The sequence below is a fragment of the Magallana gigas genome, chromosome 8 (genome assembly GCF_963853765.1).
Source record: "Magallana gigas chromosome 8, xbMagGiga1.1, whole genome shotgun sequence".
Lineage (NCBI taxonomy): Eukaryota > Metazoa > Mollusca > Bivalvia > Ostreida > Ostreidae > Magallana > Magallana gigas.
The window spans coordinates 39,226,321-39,243,406 of NC_088860.1; the positions used below are offsets into that span (position 1 = coordinate 39,226,321).

A 17,086-nucleotide genomic window follows, 5' to 3' on the forward strand; every position below is an offset into this window, starting at 1 on the left:
TGTACTGACAAATGCTTCTTTCTCTACTGTACTATCTGAAAGTTTTAAATATCAATATCTATACAGGTATGCAAGAACATATCTTAACAGCTATAATAATCACCTAATTTTGTTACATTTTCCAAGTGTTAAATACTTTATTTACTATTTTCTATTCAGCAACCTTGTAGCTATAGATGAGCCTTGTTTTCGTATCAAAGAATTGTGAGCTCTGTGTCTCGTTTCTAACTAGTTTACTGGTGTTAAAATTACCTTTAGTAGTTAACCATGCATAATGTACATTGAATACTTTATCAAATTGGGGGGAAAATTTGAATGAAAAAATTGTGACCATGACCCTTTAATATGAAATGTCTTAAGTTTATTAAATAAACATTACAGCGAATCCCTACATAAATTAATCATAACAAATTTGAATCCATTGTCAGTAGGACTTTTATGGATATATTAAATTTTTTTTATTGGTCGGGTTCGTTGTACGTCAGTTATCGGAACTTTTCGGACTTTTCCCTCCAAGTTCTCCGGAACCATTCCTTTTGAGTTTCGCCGTCGCTTACGCGCCATGTCGGAAAGCGATTCTGACGATAGTAGATCCACTTGGGTTCCTTATAGGGACCGGGAAGAGTGGAAAGATGTAACTCCTGTCCCCCAGGACGACGGCCCCGCCCCTGTGGTACAGATTGCATACTCTGACGACTGTAAGTATTCTAGAATAAGACCGAAACATGATATATAGGTCGTCGCTTGGCTGGCCATGTTTGCATTGGTTTGTGTTTATTATGGATGTACATGTAAAGCATGCTCTTTGGCAGTGGGCCAGGTGCCAAGGAAAATTGTCAAAAAAGTCTTCCATAAGTCCTTGTTATAACCTTTCTAGATTGTCAGTTCGGTTTAAGTAAACAATTTTGATTCAGGTTGTAGTAAGATTGCTGTGAACTTGTATGATTGGGGGGGGGGGGGGGGGGGGTCATCATCTGAAATGAAAAATTTCCAAGGAACAAATCACTGATGTCTCGAATGCATTATAATTTTGTTCAATTTTTTTAATAACATATTTTTTTTCAACCAATATTACCAACAACTTTCAATTGATTTACTAGCCATTTTATAATTAATCATTTCCTTCTTTAAACATTGCTTGCTATTCATGCTTATGAAATTGAGTTCTCAGAGTTTATTTTTTTTTCATGATTCAATAACTATACAGCTGGAAAAATATTGATGGTTTTTTGTACAAAAAATTGTATAAATTAATAAATAGATGAATCACTTTTGAAATAATACATTTTATAAGTCTAGTAGGAAAGGAGGAATGGGCATATAAATACATTGAAAATATACAGAGGGACCGGGAATCGAACCTGGGACTCCTGCAGTTCTAGTCAGGAGCTCTACCACTGAGCTACCCAGGTTGATATCCACAGTTCATAATACTACTTTTTAATGAATATATATGATACATGTAGTTAAATATCCAGATCAGTTGTAAAAATCGTTAGCCACAGCATCACTCTTTAGTGTCTTCTGTTGTAGTTCAGGATGTGTATGACTATTTCCGTGCAGTCATTGACAAGGAGGAGATTAGTGATAGAGCCCTGGAATTAACTAAAGATGCAGCACGACTGAATGCAGCCAACTACACAGTGTGGTGAGTATTGCCTCACTGATTGATATTTGTTAATTTATGTTGTGCTACAGAGTTCATTGAAGATATTTGCCGCTTCAGTCAGTGACAAAATTTGCAAGCAAACAGCTTCAAGTCATGCTATATCTTACAGTGTTAGAATTTATCTAATTATTCTCTAATATGTTATAGAATTTATTAGAACAAAAACTGTTGATGCTGTCTTCAAATTCTGTTAGATGATTATAATTGAAAATAGCTATAGCTTATTATGGTTGTATTGATATTGGTCTCTGTGATGTTTTGGAAAGTAGAGAATGATAAACAATTTCAGAAAACATTTTTAAGGATGGCCTCCAGTGAGTGAGCATGTGTGTGTTCAAAATACACATTATCTTATTGTTTGTAAAGATAAGTTTTGAGGAAGTGTAATAGCATAAGAATGAAACAAAATATTGTGTTTTCTCCAAGAACTAACATGCTTAATATGTTTAAAGTCATTTGTAATGATACATTGTAAGTTTTTAAGAAGTGTAATAGTGTTTTACGTACGTTAAAAAAAAACCCACTCACATGATGCCTTGTAAGTTTCAAAAAAACGTAATAGTGTAATACAAAATAACCCCACTCCATTGATTCCAAGAACTGACATTCATGTGCAGGTAAGAAAAGGTCAAAGGTGATCAAAAATTCTCACAGGTGTCATTGCTCAGGGTTGAAGATGGCATGAAGGATAAAGACGATGGGTCACCGACAGGTCGAAAGACTGAGTCTGCATGGTCTGTAAAATCTGAAGACCACAGGTTAAATACATGTAGCAGCTAATTAAAACAAACTTTTACATAGAAATTCATGTAGGAAGAAGAGAACACATTACTCAGAAGGGGCCATATCTGCCTATTATTCTGATTTGCATGTAACAATTTCAGTTTTAATACATGTATCACTGTTTCATGCTGCCTGTATATGTATCAATCCATGTTCAATTTGATCTATATATTAATTATTTCACCTTTTTTCAATTTTTTTCTTCATAAGCACTAATTTTAATATGTCGTTTACAAATTTAATGCATATTATTTTAAAAAACATTAATGCCCCCATTTCTTGGGATTGGCAGATAGTTGGTGGGGGTGGGAGGGGGAAGAAAAAAATCTTGATGAACATCAATGCAATGCCTCATTTGTTGATTGTTTTTTACTATTAAGGTGATAACAAAACACACTTTTCTGAAGTCTTTTGACTGGTGCTAGTACATCAATATGTACATTATCTGATGTTATATAACATGCTGAATGATAGTCATAATTGTTTATACATTGGACAGCAGCATGCAGAGAGGCAGGGCGAGATTATTGTTTATAAAAATCATCAATATATTGGCTGCTTTAAATTCCATTATCATTACTATTGACAAATATCCAATGGAATATGATTCTTGAATAACACCTCCAAATGAATAATTTACTTCTCAAGTCTTTACATCAAATTTAATATTCAAAACTCTGTATGCATTCATATTTCTCACTAGTATGACAAGCTGTTCACAACACTTATTTTGTTGTCTGCCGTACATCAAAATCTTTTTTGGGGGGATTTTTAAGACACCACCATTAGATTTTAAATATAAATTCATCTTGTCAAACGCAGTGCATTGTGATTTATGCTTTATTTAAAATTACAACTGTCATCCATGAGACGGCAATTTAAAGCATCTGTGGTTTATTTTCTGGGAGAGGGGGGGGGGGGGGTTGAGATGGGGTTATCCAAGTTACAATGTACAGTATTTTTGGTCAACCAGTGAATGGGGAATGAAGAAACTTTGACAATGTACAGTATTATCGGTCAACCAGTGAATGGGGAATGAAGAAACTTTGACAATGTACAGTATTATCGGTCAACCAGTGAATGGGGAATGAAGAAACTTTGACAATGTACAGTATTATCGGTCAACCAGTGAATGGGGAATGAAGAAACTTTGACAATGTACAGTATTATCGGTCAACCAGTGAATGGGGAATGAAGAAACTTTGACCACACAACACTAATTTGCTGATGGGAAGTTGGACGTTTGCCTGAAAATTGATTATAATGTTCCATTACCATGAAGACAGCCAATTTTTTTTCATCTTTATTGATTTTTGTTTGTATGGTTTAATGGTAATTGGCCATTTTCATGTTCTTTCTTTGAATTTTTTTTTTTTTGGCTTTTTCCTCAACATGAATATGCATTGTCCTGATTATCTAGCATTCATTGGTCAAAGAATCTGTTTATATGTACCGGTAATATATGTAAATATTGGACTTGTGTCTTGACCTCAAAGAAAGTTAAAAAGTAAAATGCTTTGTCATTCTTTGACGCTGTGTAAAATGGCAATTTGCCATTGAGGTTTGATATGTATGCTAAACATTGGACTGAATATAGTGAAAGACTTTCAGAGTTACAGCAAAAGAAGTTTCCAGTCTTTGAGATTAGCATTTGTTTGGTTTGCTGAATGTAGGGCTTTGTAGATTGAATGTGATCAAATGAACGTGACTGAATTGCCCTAAATTTAGTCCATGAAAGAAGTTTTTTTACATTGTCTCATGTAAAATTGCCTTTACTAGGGTTAAAGATATTGTCATTTTGTAGAAATTCCTGCAATAGAGCATGTCTTTCTTGCTTAGATTCACAGAGATTAAAGATATATTATTAGTAAGTGAATCGGCAATATATAGAATTATCTATTCTGTAATGTAAAGCTTTTTGGTTATTGTATAGAATATTGGATGATTCATTTTCTGTTATGAATGTTGTGGTCTAAGAGACAGGTGATATAAAAAAACTGATCAATTATTGATATAAATGCTGATTGAAACTATGAAACTACAGATAGAATATCTTAGTGAAATTACTGAACACAGAGTGCAGATATAACTTAATAGGGTGTTGCACCTGAAGGCATTGACTTGATCTTGAAGGTCAAATGGTTATACCTGGGCAGGTAAACTAAAGTGAGAGAGAGAGAGAGAGAGAGAGAGAGAGAGAGAGAGAGAGAGAGAGAGAGAGAGAGGGGGGGGGAGAGAGAGAGAGATGTGGTTAGAACCAGTAATCTATGTGATTGCTAAAAATATACATGTAAACAAAGTTTGTGTGTAATTATATGTATTCAGGGCAGCACGAATCCCTTATATTACTGTGTGTGCTATAATCATGTTCTAGCTGGCTCATATATTGAAATAAAATTAATCTGAAGGGAAAGTATCTACAGTCATGTTAATGAAGTAATGTATACAGGTATATTATAAAAAGAGATCATTTTGAAGCTTGAATTTTAGTTTCACAATTTTGATGTTTCTTTACAATTTTAACTACCGCCAAGGAATTTTTATTCGTCAACCAAAATTTGAATTTTATTACAGTCATGTACCCTATACATGTATGTTGTAAACATGGCTCATGCCATGTGTGGTTTTTTTAACACCATTTTTTATTTGACAAACTCTAGCAAACACAAACATTACCGGTATTTAATTATGCTCATGTAAATTAACTTCTTTAGAAAAAAAAAATAGATTAAAAAGAGACTTTAGCAGTGTATAACCACACACTTATGTCAACAAAAAGCATGACAAGAGCCTTGTTTACAAATGAGAGTCCTGCATATGTAATTATTGAATCCATGTATAATTTACCTAGTATGTTGTAGTCCAAGGGCACATATAACAAGTTTCCCATGACATTTTTGCCATCATCTGTTTCTCTCATGAGAGGAGATGCTACACTTGACTATTATCTGTCTGTTCTGACATAGAAAAAATATGAATCACTGTAAGAAAATTAAGATTACCCGGTACTTTGAATACCATTGACTTTCTCTGTGTTGGTGATTGAACAACTTAAATAAGACCTTGGACTTTGGGTAGGATGTAAATATCTTTTTCTTACATCAAAACAAGTTAAAAAAAATTGAGCTGATTTCAAACTTGTGAAATTTACACAGATTTTGTACTCTTAGCTCAAAAGCAAGACAAGTCTTGTTGATTTCAAAGAGCCATGGCTGAGTGGCCAGCAATAAAATAATCAGGCCTACATCACATTGCCGTTTGACACAACTTCTAAAGTCCAACCTCTTGTTCAAATAATTCTTTTTGTGTATTTCCCATATATCAAACATGATGCGTAAAGCAAGTGTGACAGTCAAATGATGACAATTTGTAGATCGAGAAGTACCAGGCACGCTGATTATTTAAAAAATCTTGTTTTCTATTTTTGTAGGCACTACAGAAGAATTCTTCTAAAAGAATTGAAGAAAGATCTTAAGGAAGAGTTGAAGTACATTACCGACATGATCCTCTTGCATCCTAAGAACTACCAAGTATGGTCAGTACTGTGGACTCGCCAACATTTGTTGAATACCAATAAGTGTACCGGTATATCATTGTTTAGCCGATCCACAAAATTCAGTGCTCTTTGAAGCGCAGTTTCTAATAAGGAATGGTGAAGATTCTTGTGTCATCTTTACACAAGAAATTATGTCAGGTGCCCCAAATCCCCCAAAACACCAGCCCTCCTCCCAAAATTTGATAAAATTAACTGAAGAATTTTAAGTAGGCTTTAGAGAGGTAATTATATTCCCTCTACATATTGATCAAGGAAAACACTTATTAGTTAAAATAATAGTAGGTGATTTATAGGAATAAATTGGGATAAACTTACCTACTTACCTCTTCCTTGCTCCTCCTTAGGCAATAGCAAATTGAATGTAATTAAAACAAAACAAGACTTTTCAAATATATGGAATGCACACATATTTAAATCCTTCCAAATGTTATCTCTGCTTTAGTCATTCCTTTTTTAACCTTAAGTCATTGACTATATTGTACAAATCAATTTATTGAAAGCAATGTATCGTAGCTATATAGCTATATAAAGTCCTTGAAAAGATGAATGCAGATTTAGTTAGATGATTGACTGTGAAGTTTCGTCCAACAGGCATCATCGCCAGGTCATTGTGGACTGGCTACGTGATCCAGCCAATGAACTCGAGTTTACAGCCAAGATTCTGAAGAAGGATGCCAAAAACTACCATTGCTGGCAATACAGGTCAGTAATAGTGGTGTAACCATAGGGAACTACCATGATTGGCAATAGTGGTCAGTAATAGTGGTGTAGCTGTAGGAAACTACCACTGCTGGTAGATACAGGTCAGTGGTGTAACCATAGGGACCCACCACTGCTGGTAGATACAGGTCAGTGGTGTAACCATAGGGATCCACCACTGCTGATGTAAACAGGTCAATAACTGTCCTACATAACAGAGTGGTTTTAGTGGTGAAACCACAAGGAACTAGCATTGCTTGTGATACAGGTCAGTTATGTATCCTTAGTGATGAAACCATAAGATACTACCACTGCTGGTTATATAGGCTAGTAAACAGTGTCAAAGTGGTGTATTTATATCAAACTACCACATAATGGTAATACAGATTGAGAATTTAGACCACTAGTGGTAAATTCTATCACTTCTACAGAAATTTTCTTAGCATTCAATCCCTAGTGGTGAAACTGGTAGAAGTTTCGCTTTCTGTTCCTTTAGTTTATGTCTGCTATCGGTACTCTCTTACATTTATTGCATCAGATGAGAAACTATATTCAAACTATTAGGGTTGTATTAATAGCTTGTTGTATGAGATGATCTAAAGATGAGAGATGATCTGAAGATGAAAGAAAGTGTTAAAATTGACATCTTTCATTCAGTTGAGCATCTTGCAGTCATAACTTTAAACTTGACTGAGAATACTTGATTCTTATAGCAAAAATACCTAAAAAGTATTAGTATTTAAACAAACGATTAACTGTGTGTCTATGACAGTAATGCTGCATTATCAGGATATAGTGATTTAATCCCTATTTGACCTGTGTGTGACCTTTTGATTGCAGACAGTGGGTGTTACGGGAGTTCGGGTTGTGGGATCAGGAGTTGGCCTACATTGACACTCTCCTAAAGGAAGACCTGCGGAACAACTCGGCCTGGAATCAGCGGTACTTCGTGGTCAGTAACACCACAGGCTTCACCGAACAGGTGGTCAACCAGGAAGTCGAGTAAGGATTAACAGAGTCTTACTTTCTTAAACTTTTCCTTTAGGGAACTAAAGATTTGCTTACTGTAGATTTGCAACTATTAAATCATGATGGTTTTAATTTCACTATGTTCGCGATTTATCATTTTGCCATGAAATTAAACCCATCGTTAATAATTATAAGTTTTTAAAAAGTGATAATGCTCATATTTCTGATCTATTGGTATTATTGGAGGGTGAAATTAAAACCATCGTGATTGGTACTTTTCGAGAAATCATGAAATTTTAATTCAGTGGAATTAAAATTACTTAAAGTATACATGTATTAACTTAAGGGGGAGAGGAGGGGGCTTCAAATTTTTATTTTTAAAGCTGAAATAAAATGCATTGTACTGTAAAAGAGTTTGATGTTTTTACTCATGTTTGTAGTTTATCATGATTATCTTATTTGATTCTTGTTTAATATGGGCATTATCCAGCTGTATTATCAATCATGAAAATTTGTTTTCTATTTTTTTAAAGATATACCCAGGAGTTTATTAAGAAGGCACCAAACAATGAAAGTGCATGGAACTATTTAAAAGGGTAGGTACACTATTTCCAATATGTACATTTGTATTCTTATTTTCACCATCAGATAATTGAAGGAATAATAACCTGTTTCTGCTGTAGTGTCTCAAAACTGTAAAAAGTGATGTATTATTTCAAAAATATCACTATCAAAAAGCAGTCTTACTTTTGCTTCTGGGTACTTCAAAAGAGAGAAATTGTATAATGCTGAGATGTAATATTTTGGCGTAAAGGATTATTTCAGAGGATTTGAAAGTCAAAATGGTCATTCCTGAGATCTTTGCAAACCTCCAATGGATTTGATTTCATCCTTTTTCTTCCTTTGCCAATCACATCCCTGTTTATAGGATTTTAAGGGTCCCAGTATATTTTCAGGGTGCTGATGGACTTTGAGCTACACAAGTACCCGGGCCTGCTCGACTTTTGCCAGCAGCTGTACGACGAGCGCTACAGGTCGCCATACCTGATCGCGTGCATGATTGACACATATGAGGAGATGCTGGAACAGAACTGTGGAGAACAAAGGGAGGTTCTAGAGAAAGCTGTATCGGTATGTCCATACTGTAGACATGATATAGTACTGTAAATGATGTGGTAAGGCTGTAAATGTTATGGCAGTGTTGTAAATGTGGTACTACTGAAAATATGTCGGCAGAACTGTATATTTGATGATGGTACTGAAAACATGATGGCAGTGTTGCCAACTTGGAGACATTATTGTAAACATGGTGTCAGAGCTGTAAACATGGTTTCAGAGCTGTAGACATATTGGCAGTACTGTAAACATGTTGGCAGTACTGTAAACTTTGTAACATTATTGTGAACATGGTAGCAGTACTGTGAACAGTTTTGTCAACATTCTGGCAGAATTGTAAACATGTTGACTGAACTATAAATATGGTGGCAGTGCTGTAAATGTGATTGCATGTTTTTCCATGACTAAAGATACTAAGTTGCATTACATGTATTTTTGAACAGTAGTGATCATTGATTGCAATGTACATTTTCTGCCTATAAAACTATTTAGTTAAATGTAAAGGAGATCTCAGAAATATGTGTTTCATATTAAAAGCAATAACAAACTAGTAAGGAAATTGACTGCTTATGGTGTTAAATAAGACCACCAATTTTGGATATATATTTGATGGACCATTAATATTGTTATTTTAATGAATTAGATTCTAGTGAATATACTACAATGGGGAACTACAAAATCAAGAATGTTTAATTTGTTATTTTGTAGCTATGTAGATCCTTGGCGGAGGAATACGATACCATCCGGTCAGAATACTGGAACTTCTTATCTCGGATTCTGTCCAGTAAATACGGAAGTGAAAACGCAGCACAGACATCGTCATGACAATAATTCCCCCAGAATTTCGGGGATAATGTCTGACGTATAAAACTGTGACAAAGGACAATAATTTTTTTTTTAAAAAGGCGTCATCATTGTGAGTCTGCATGTAGTCTACTCCTGCTGCCAGCCATTGTACCAGATGTCCTGTAACTGCCCCACTGCTTGTGTTATTGTTCATTTTGTCTAAAACACGCAGGGATTTTCTTAACCACGATATGTAATAGTTTACTAGATGTAAATGTGTATGTTGTAGTAGTATTGAAATAATTTATAAGTGGAACTTAAAAGATGCAATGAAGTCCTTTTTGTACAAGTTTGTTTTATTTGAGAAAAATTTGAGCCTCCTATGGCACATTAAGTTGGACAAGCAGTAGGTGTGCCACTTTTAAGGTGTGATCCTGAATAAACTAGGAAGATAAATATGCCCAAAGTACGTACAAGCCTCTCAAGAATCTCTGATTTTACTGTCAATTTAGTAAATGTGGATTGAGGAGGTGTGGTGCTACCTCAAAAGTTTACCTCCAATTAATCTGGTCATTACATACAGCACACATACCTGAACCTTTTTGCAGGGATACTTTTATAGATTAAGCAAAATTATATTTACGAGTAAAATGTAAATCAAGAACATCTAATTAATTGTAGATTATGTGGTGACCTGCAAAAAAAAAAATGCTGTTTTCAAAATGTTGATACAGTGGATCATGATTTAAGAACAATGGTTGTTTTGTTGTTGTTTTTTTTATTCTGTATTACTTCCATTTTGACAACGTTGTGTTCTTCTTTAATATCAGAGGCTCTTTGTTTCAATGATAACATGAAATGTGATTCAGAATTAGGAAATATATTTGTAGATTTAATAAAACAGGAATGTTCGAGTATAAATCTGTTAAGATTTTGCATTTCCAATTATATTTCAAAGCAGGGCATTATATATAGACATCTCATGTGTGTGCAGATGAATATTCTTGGTTTTTTAGGTTTGGTTTTTTTTGGTACAGTTAAGCCTGGCTTGAACAAACAGGGAAAAAGGAAAGGAAACACAATTTTTAGTGATATAAGTTGTTAAAAGACATATTGCTGATGAAATTTAATATTGTCATTAGACTTGAAGTTGAAGTGTCAAATTACAAAACTGTTCAAATTATAGACAGGTTTAGCGGTAAAAGTAAAATGTACTAGTAATAGACAATTTGTGTGACTTTTCTTTTTGAAACTGTAATCATGTAATTGTATACATTCCACCATGCCCCACTATCCCCCTTTTGGAACCCCTCGGGTATCTTTGAATGAACCCAAGGAGTTCCAATTTTTACAACCCTTCCTTGATTGACAATATGTAATGGCTTTGATAACAAGCAGCCCAGCAGATACAATTAATACCAATCAGAAGCATTGTGTGTTAACCTTTAAGAGAATCCATTTTTAGCACATTTGAAATAAAATGTGAAGAAAATACCCAGCATTGTGTTGAGTTAGTTATTTTTTAAAATAATGGTCAGAAGTGTAAAAAAAAAAATACTGCAGTATGAAGAAGAATCAAAGAAGTTTTTCTTGTTACAAAATTTAAGTTTTTTCGTAGTTTTATATGAAGCATTTCCATTTTGATGCATATTGTTTTAAAATATAAACATAAACAGGTATAGCGTCGTTTCCCGTTATTTTGCCTTAATTCACTTGTCTTTAAACAATTTTTAAGAAGGATCTTTTTCGGAAATAGATTTAAAGGTATAGGTACCTGTCACATTAGAATTTCCTTTTAACTGTTTAAGCTGAACACTTCTTGTAAATTCCGGTAGGCACCGTCATACAGGTACTTCATGTATAGTATATAAACCCTCTGATTTCGTTCACAAATGTTGTTGGTCGCTTTCTGCTAGGAGAGTGGGTAACTCTAGAGGTCGTGGGTTCAAGCCTTGGCCGGGGCAGAGGTGGAGGTCCAATAAAAGTGAATTTCCTTGTGCCTTATTTATATCTACATGTATTTACTTCATTATGGGCTTGTATATGTCAATTTGAGAGTTATTGCAATGTCTGTGCTTATTATTCTTCTCTTCGAGAAGTGGACAGGCATAGCCTACATCCATGTGGATGTAGGCTATGCCTGTCCACTTCTCAAAAGAGAATATGCTTATTATATGAATATATGTCAAGTCGCAGGCAATTTTTATGTCAAGTTTTCACTCTTTTTATTACAAAATAACAGACAGGAATTATGAATTCTAGGACTAGAATATGACCTTGAACTTGCCAAATGTCCTTGGGTCAAACTCATGACTCACTTTCATGTCAAAAGCAATATTTGCAAAAGTAGGAACTTCCACTGTTCTTCATAAGAATGGTAGAGCAGACACAAATTATGAAGGTTTTCTGGGACAGTGACCTAATCTTGCCCAAATGACCTTAATTGGGTCAAGAACATGACACACTCTCAGGTCAGAAGCAATCTTTTTGAGAAATAAAAACTTCCAATGGAAGTTCCATGTTTCTTTATAAAAAGATATTGGATAGACACAAATTACGAACTTTTCTTTCCGGTGACATTGAACTGTTTGCCCTTGTTGTGAAGTTAATTAAAAAAAAATTCTTTTTAAAATATGATGTAAATTGTTTACAAAGTACATGCAAGATTGTGTTTATCAATTTGAGGCATTTTTCCTTCCAAATTGTCAGTTTTAAAGTTGGCGTTTGTACTTAAAATGCTGGAAATTCTAACATTTATTTTAAATTTAATTTTTAAAGATATGTATATTGAAGAAGGTCAAGTATGAAGTTGGAAATTTCAAGATAATTGTAAATTATAAACTTAAGGTAAAAAATCCAAATTGAAATTGGATACCAACTGAAAATAAAAGTTTTCTGCTGAAAACTTTCTAAATTTTGTGGGAAGATTTAGACACCAATACGCTACCATATACGAGTGATCGATTTTTCCGGGTATGAGTTGCCTCCCTGTACCGTCAATCGACGTCACCCGAAGCCAAAAAACCAAAGGCATCGGTAGTCTCGTCAAGAAAGCAAATCTTCAGTTATGCCGTTTTAGAGATGATAAAGATAGGATGTAAGTAAAGAATTTTTGGATGTCTTTGTATGATAAATAAAGTTTTGTCGAATATACTGTAAGAAATACATAAACTGTAAAATATATTTTCTACTTTCGTTTTGAAGCATGGCTTATAATGCAGTGAAAAAAAAATAATTAAGAAATATTTTTTTTCAATTATAAGATGCCTTTAAAACAGAATTCCCAAGAAGGATTTGAAATATATTGTTTACTGCATTGTTTCAATTGTGTGTGTGTGTGTGTGGGGGGGGGGGGGGTAAATTGATCCTTACTTTGCTAACTTTTGCTAATCTTTTGTTTATGATTGCCGGAATTAAGATGTTTTTTTCTGCTACACCATTATTTACAGACATTTTTTCTTTGGTTTTATTTTTTTGCATATGGAAGTAAAAGTAATTTATATGTTTTGTTAATTTAAAATGTTAAAATCAAAAGAAGTCTATATATTGTACACTTTCTAAGGCCTGTTCAGTAGGACAAATGTTCGCAAGTTGTCACAATGGGTAGCAATTGCAAGTCAGAAGTCTGCTGGTCAGGCCTCTAGATGTCGGAAAATGGAAATCAATTAATTCTTTACCACAATTACATGCAGGTTTAATTATATTACTGTCAGACTGAGTATTTTGTACAGTCTTGTAGAAAGAAAGGCTATTTCAAACTACCATTTATTATGTGACGGTTAGCTAGGCCCCGCTGTCACCAACTTTCCTCAAGTCAATACTTGGCCTCAAGTATGAGTTTTGATATCAAATTAATGCAATTTTCATTGCAATAATTTGAGTTGAGGACTGATCGAGTTGAGTGATGTTAACATTTAAATGACTACAGCTAAGGCCATACCATTTCTAATACTGGCACCAGATAGCTCAATTGGTAGAGCACCTGACTAGAGATTCAGGGGGCCCGGTTAGAATCCTGGTCTGGTCCATCATATTATTTCTCCCCGTTACATTTGATGCTTATAATGCAAACCCCTGGAACTGACAGGTACACTCCTGTCATGGAAAGAGTGTGGGGTGATCTTTAGGAAAATGATCATCTAAGGGGGAAAAATGTGAAGTATTCCTATTCCATTCCGTTACAAATAACTCTTTTTTATGGTTATTATTAGAATCTATATACTGAACACTGCATTCCATTTTTTTTAAAATAATAGCAAGGTCTTTTTTTAAACATGCACAAGTGTATATTTATCTCTTTAGCTCAATTGACAAATTAGACCAAAGATTAATTGACGGAGACTTCTCATTCTCTCTGTACTAGCTAATTAAAGTACAACTAGCTAGTACATAAAGCTACTCAGGTCACTAATACAGCATATTTTCATACTATGAAAATTATAATTATCTTTTAAAAGTGATCAGAAATAACACTGTGATTCACTTTTTGGATCGCATTCCTTGTATTTTATCCAATTTCAAGTTTTAAAAACTTAAATCAGTGTATATATTATTACATGTACTAGCTGTTTTCAAGTTAGGAACAGTAATCTAAGACTCACCACGAAGGTTAACGCCAAGGAGAAATGCCTTAAATAGGTTTTAATAATATTTATCAAGGTGAAGGTCAAATCAATACTTATATAATTAATGGTCAATGGTTTAACCATATAGAATTTATAAGTTCTTGTCATATAATTATGTGGAATTTTATATTTTTGTAGAGTCCATATTTGCAAACTGCATTATCATTTCTACAAGACTTAGAGATGTATGCTGCTCGAGTTTGCAAGGATTGTGGGGCGGACTGCGTCTTCTTCTGCGAGACATGTGGGAAGGACCTGTGTTCTGTCCATAAGGGCGTACACATGGTAGACCTAGACAATGCCAATCACTTTGTTATCCTCTACAGGGAAAGGAATGGATACTTTATCAAGGACGAATATTGTGAGAAACACCCAGAGTTGGCGTGCAAGTTGTGGTGCGACGATTGTGATGAGCCCTTTTGCGATGAGTGTTGGAAGGAAAAGAAAAAAGATCATGAGATGCATGCTATGATGGAAGTATTTGAAGCTTATAAGAAATATAAAGAGGAGTTTAAGCCAAAGATTGCACAGCTCCGATCAGAGGTGTTGCCGTACAACCGGGCCATATTGGCTGGAATTGAGCCAGATATTCCTGAATGCGAGGCGCAAATTGCAGAATTGAAAGAGAAAATGAGAGATAAGGCAGAGAGGCTGAAGAAGTATATTGATAAATGTGTTAAGAAGAAATGTCCTAAGCGACTCAAGAGACTGGAAAATAAGATTATTGGTCAACTAAACCAGCAATGCATAGATTTGCAAGAGCACATTGATTACCTGAGAGAGCTGGTCTACAGATATGAGCATTCTGCCAATAAACCTGCAGAATTCTTGCTTTTTCTGAAGGACCACCCCCTAGACAAAGTACCCGACATTCCCGAGAGCTGTAAAGAGCTTCCAGAGATGACCTTCAACACAGAAGTAACGAAAGAAGACGTACTCAAATTACTCGGGGAAATCACAGTTGAGGAGACTGGAATCCGAAAGCCAGAATACAGATTCACGCTGGAACGTTTGAGGGTGGTTAAACATTTGAAGACGGTTCCTGTCACTGGTGTAAAATCTGCATGCCATATGTCCTGTAAATCAGCCACAGAGTTTTGGATCAGTGATAAAGTAAATCTTGTACTGATTGACCAGACAGGAAAAAAGCTGTCTGATGTTAAAGATAAGCTTGATAAAGAATGTGGGGTCCATGCCGTCACCAAGGATGGAGATCTCATCTACATTGACAAGAAATCCAATATTAGAAAATTGTTGAAAGACAAGAAAGATAAGCCATCAACTCTGATCAATAGTAAGGAAAGTTGGGAGACCCTGAGTGTCTTCTGCTCTTTTGAAAGCGACGACATTTTGGTTGGAATGATAATCCATAACATTAACCGGGCTATGGTGGTCCGTTACAGCAGCGACGGAAAGGAGAAGCACTTCATCGAGTGCGAACACTATACCACCCCTCTGTTTGTCACTGAAAACCATAATCAGGATGTGGTGGTCTCCAATCACGATCGGAACAGCAGCTCGGTAGTGGTAACCAATGGTGGCGGAGAGTACCGCTTTTCTTTCAATGGCCCTCCAAAAGAACCAGGATTCAAACCAAGAAGTATCTGCGTGGATGGATTGTCTAACATCCTGGTATATGATGATAACTCCAAGTCCATAGTGATGATTGATGTAGATGGCCATTACTTGGAAATTTTCCAGGTGCAGCAAAATTTGATCCAGTCACCTAGGTGTGTCAGTTACAGCATTGACAACCACACAGTCTTTGTTTATTCATCCTCCAACAGCCACGTGGTTGTTAGTCGCCACATTAACAGACAGGAGTACCTGGGAAGTAAGTCCAAACAACAAAATTATGTATTGGTTCTCAGGCAAATATAGTAATTGGCAAAGGGGAATAACTCCATTTTTCATATTTTAACTTTAACCAAAATTGAATTATTCCCCTTTTCAACAAGGCAAGAAAGTTAATAACGATATTTAATGTTGCAGTGCTTTAACTTATGTGGCGTTACTTTGGAACCAATACATTTATATTTGTAACAAATACGATTCAGTATGTTACTATAATGATGATCCAGTAATGTAATAGCAATAAAGATATTGTTTTATTTGCAACTCTTCTCTATTATAAATTAAATGTTTTCCAAAGACAGCATATTTGAGAATCTATGGCAGTAGAAGTTTTTTTCTTATTAATATTGAAATTGTTTTACTTTCCCACTTGTCATTTTAAAGTCAATCACATAATGAAGTGGAATCTACAATGTTATAAGTTTTTATATCTGTGATGAATTTTTTCCAAATATGTCGCTGAAATTCCCCGATTTTCACGACACGGGCCCTAGCTGGCTCTTCATCATCAATGAAAGTTATGAATTTACATGTTAACACTTTCAGAGCCCACAATAGATCCCGATGCTGATAAAAAGAAAAAGAAGAAGAAAAAGAAGAAGAAGAAAGAGGAAACTAAAGAAAAGAAAAAGGAAGATGCTTAACAGAAGGAGAGGTTAAAGGTGAAAGGTCAAACAGCTTCACTAGATTAAGAAGGATCGGGGTTTGGACTTAATTATGAATATAAGGAGACTAACACAGTCGTAAGAACAATGAAGTTTTGGCTGCTGATTTTTGAAGCGTTTTTTTTGTAGATTGTAGGGATGGTAATGAAAGAATATTAAGGCTCATTATCTTGATTACAGCATGTTTAAAAAGCTGGTTACATTCAAGGCAGCAAAGCTATCTTTAACATCAATTGTAACAGTGGATTTTTTTAGCAAGACTAATTAAATCTTGAAATGTTGATTTACATAGAATAATCTTTATATAGTATTATAAAGGAGTAAATGTAAGTAATTTTATGATGCATATTTTAAATATACCTTA

General features: G+C 34.7%; 2 protein-coding genes and 1 long non-coding RNA gene across 3 annotated transcripts; 2 read left to right on the plus strand and 1 right to left on the minus strand.

The window, feature by feature from the left end:
• Positions 1-479: 479 nt before the first annotated feature.
• LOC105343103 (protein farnesyltransferase/geranylgeranyltransferase type-1 subunit alpha) lies at positions 480-9,681 on the plus strand. Its single transcript, XM_066068949.1, has 8 exons — positions 480-698; positions 1,534-1,648; positions 5,883-5,987; positions 6,600-6,710; positions 7,548-7,709; positions 8,210-8,272; positions 8,633-8,807; positions 9,501-9,681. The coding sequence occupies exons 1-8, from the start codon at positions 563-565 to the stop codon at positions 9,615-9,617; spliced, it is 984 nt and encodes a 327-aa protein (XP_065925021.1). The 5' UTR covers positions 480-562; the 3' UTR covers positions 9,618-9,681.
• On the minus strand, positions 2,257-5,405 carry LOC136270644 (uncharacterized). Its single transcript, XR_010708494.1, has 2 exons — positions 5,300-5,405; positions 2,257-2,414 (listed from the first exon to the last, which is right to left on the minus strand). It is a non-coding gene; the product is annotated as an uncharacterized lncRNA (long non-coding RNA).
• Positions 9,682-12,555: 2,874 nt separating the features above from the next.
• LOC117685576 (uncharacterized) lies at positions 12,556-16,839 on the plus strand. Its single transcript, XM_066068948.1, has 3 exons — positions 12,556-12,675; positions 14,342-16,037; positions 16,604-16,839. Exons 2-3 carry the CDS (start codon positions 14,387-14,389, stop codon positions 16,699-16,701), a joined length of 1,749 nt encoding a protein of 582 aa, XP_065925020.1. The 5' UTR covers positions 12,556-12,675; positions 14,342-14,386; the 3' UTR covers positions 16,702-16,839.
• Positions 16,840-17,086: the final 247 nt, after the last annotated feature.

Coding starts and splice junctions, on each gene's coding strand:
- LOC105343103 (XM_066068949.1), top strand. CDS start 563: ATGTCGGAAAGCGATTCTGACGATAGTAGATCCACTTGGGTTCCTTAT. Junction 7,710..8,209: donor GTGGTCAACCAGGAAGTCGA/GTAAGGATTAAC, acceptor ATTTTTTTAAAG/ATATACCCAGGAGTTTATTA. Junction 8,808..9,500: donor TTCTAGAGAAAGCTGTATCG/GTATGTCCATAC, acceptor GTTATTTTGTAG/CTATGTAGATCCTTGGCGGA.
- LOC117685576 (XM_066068948.1), top strand. CDS start 14,387: ATGTATGCTGCTCGAGTTTGCAAGGATTGTGGGGCGGACTGCGTCTTC. Junction 16,038..16,603: donor CAGACAGGAGTACCTGGGAA/GTAAGTCCAAAC, acceptor TAACACTTTCAG/AGCCCACAATAGATCCCGAT.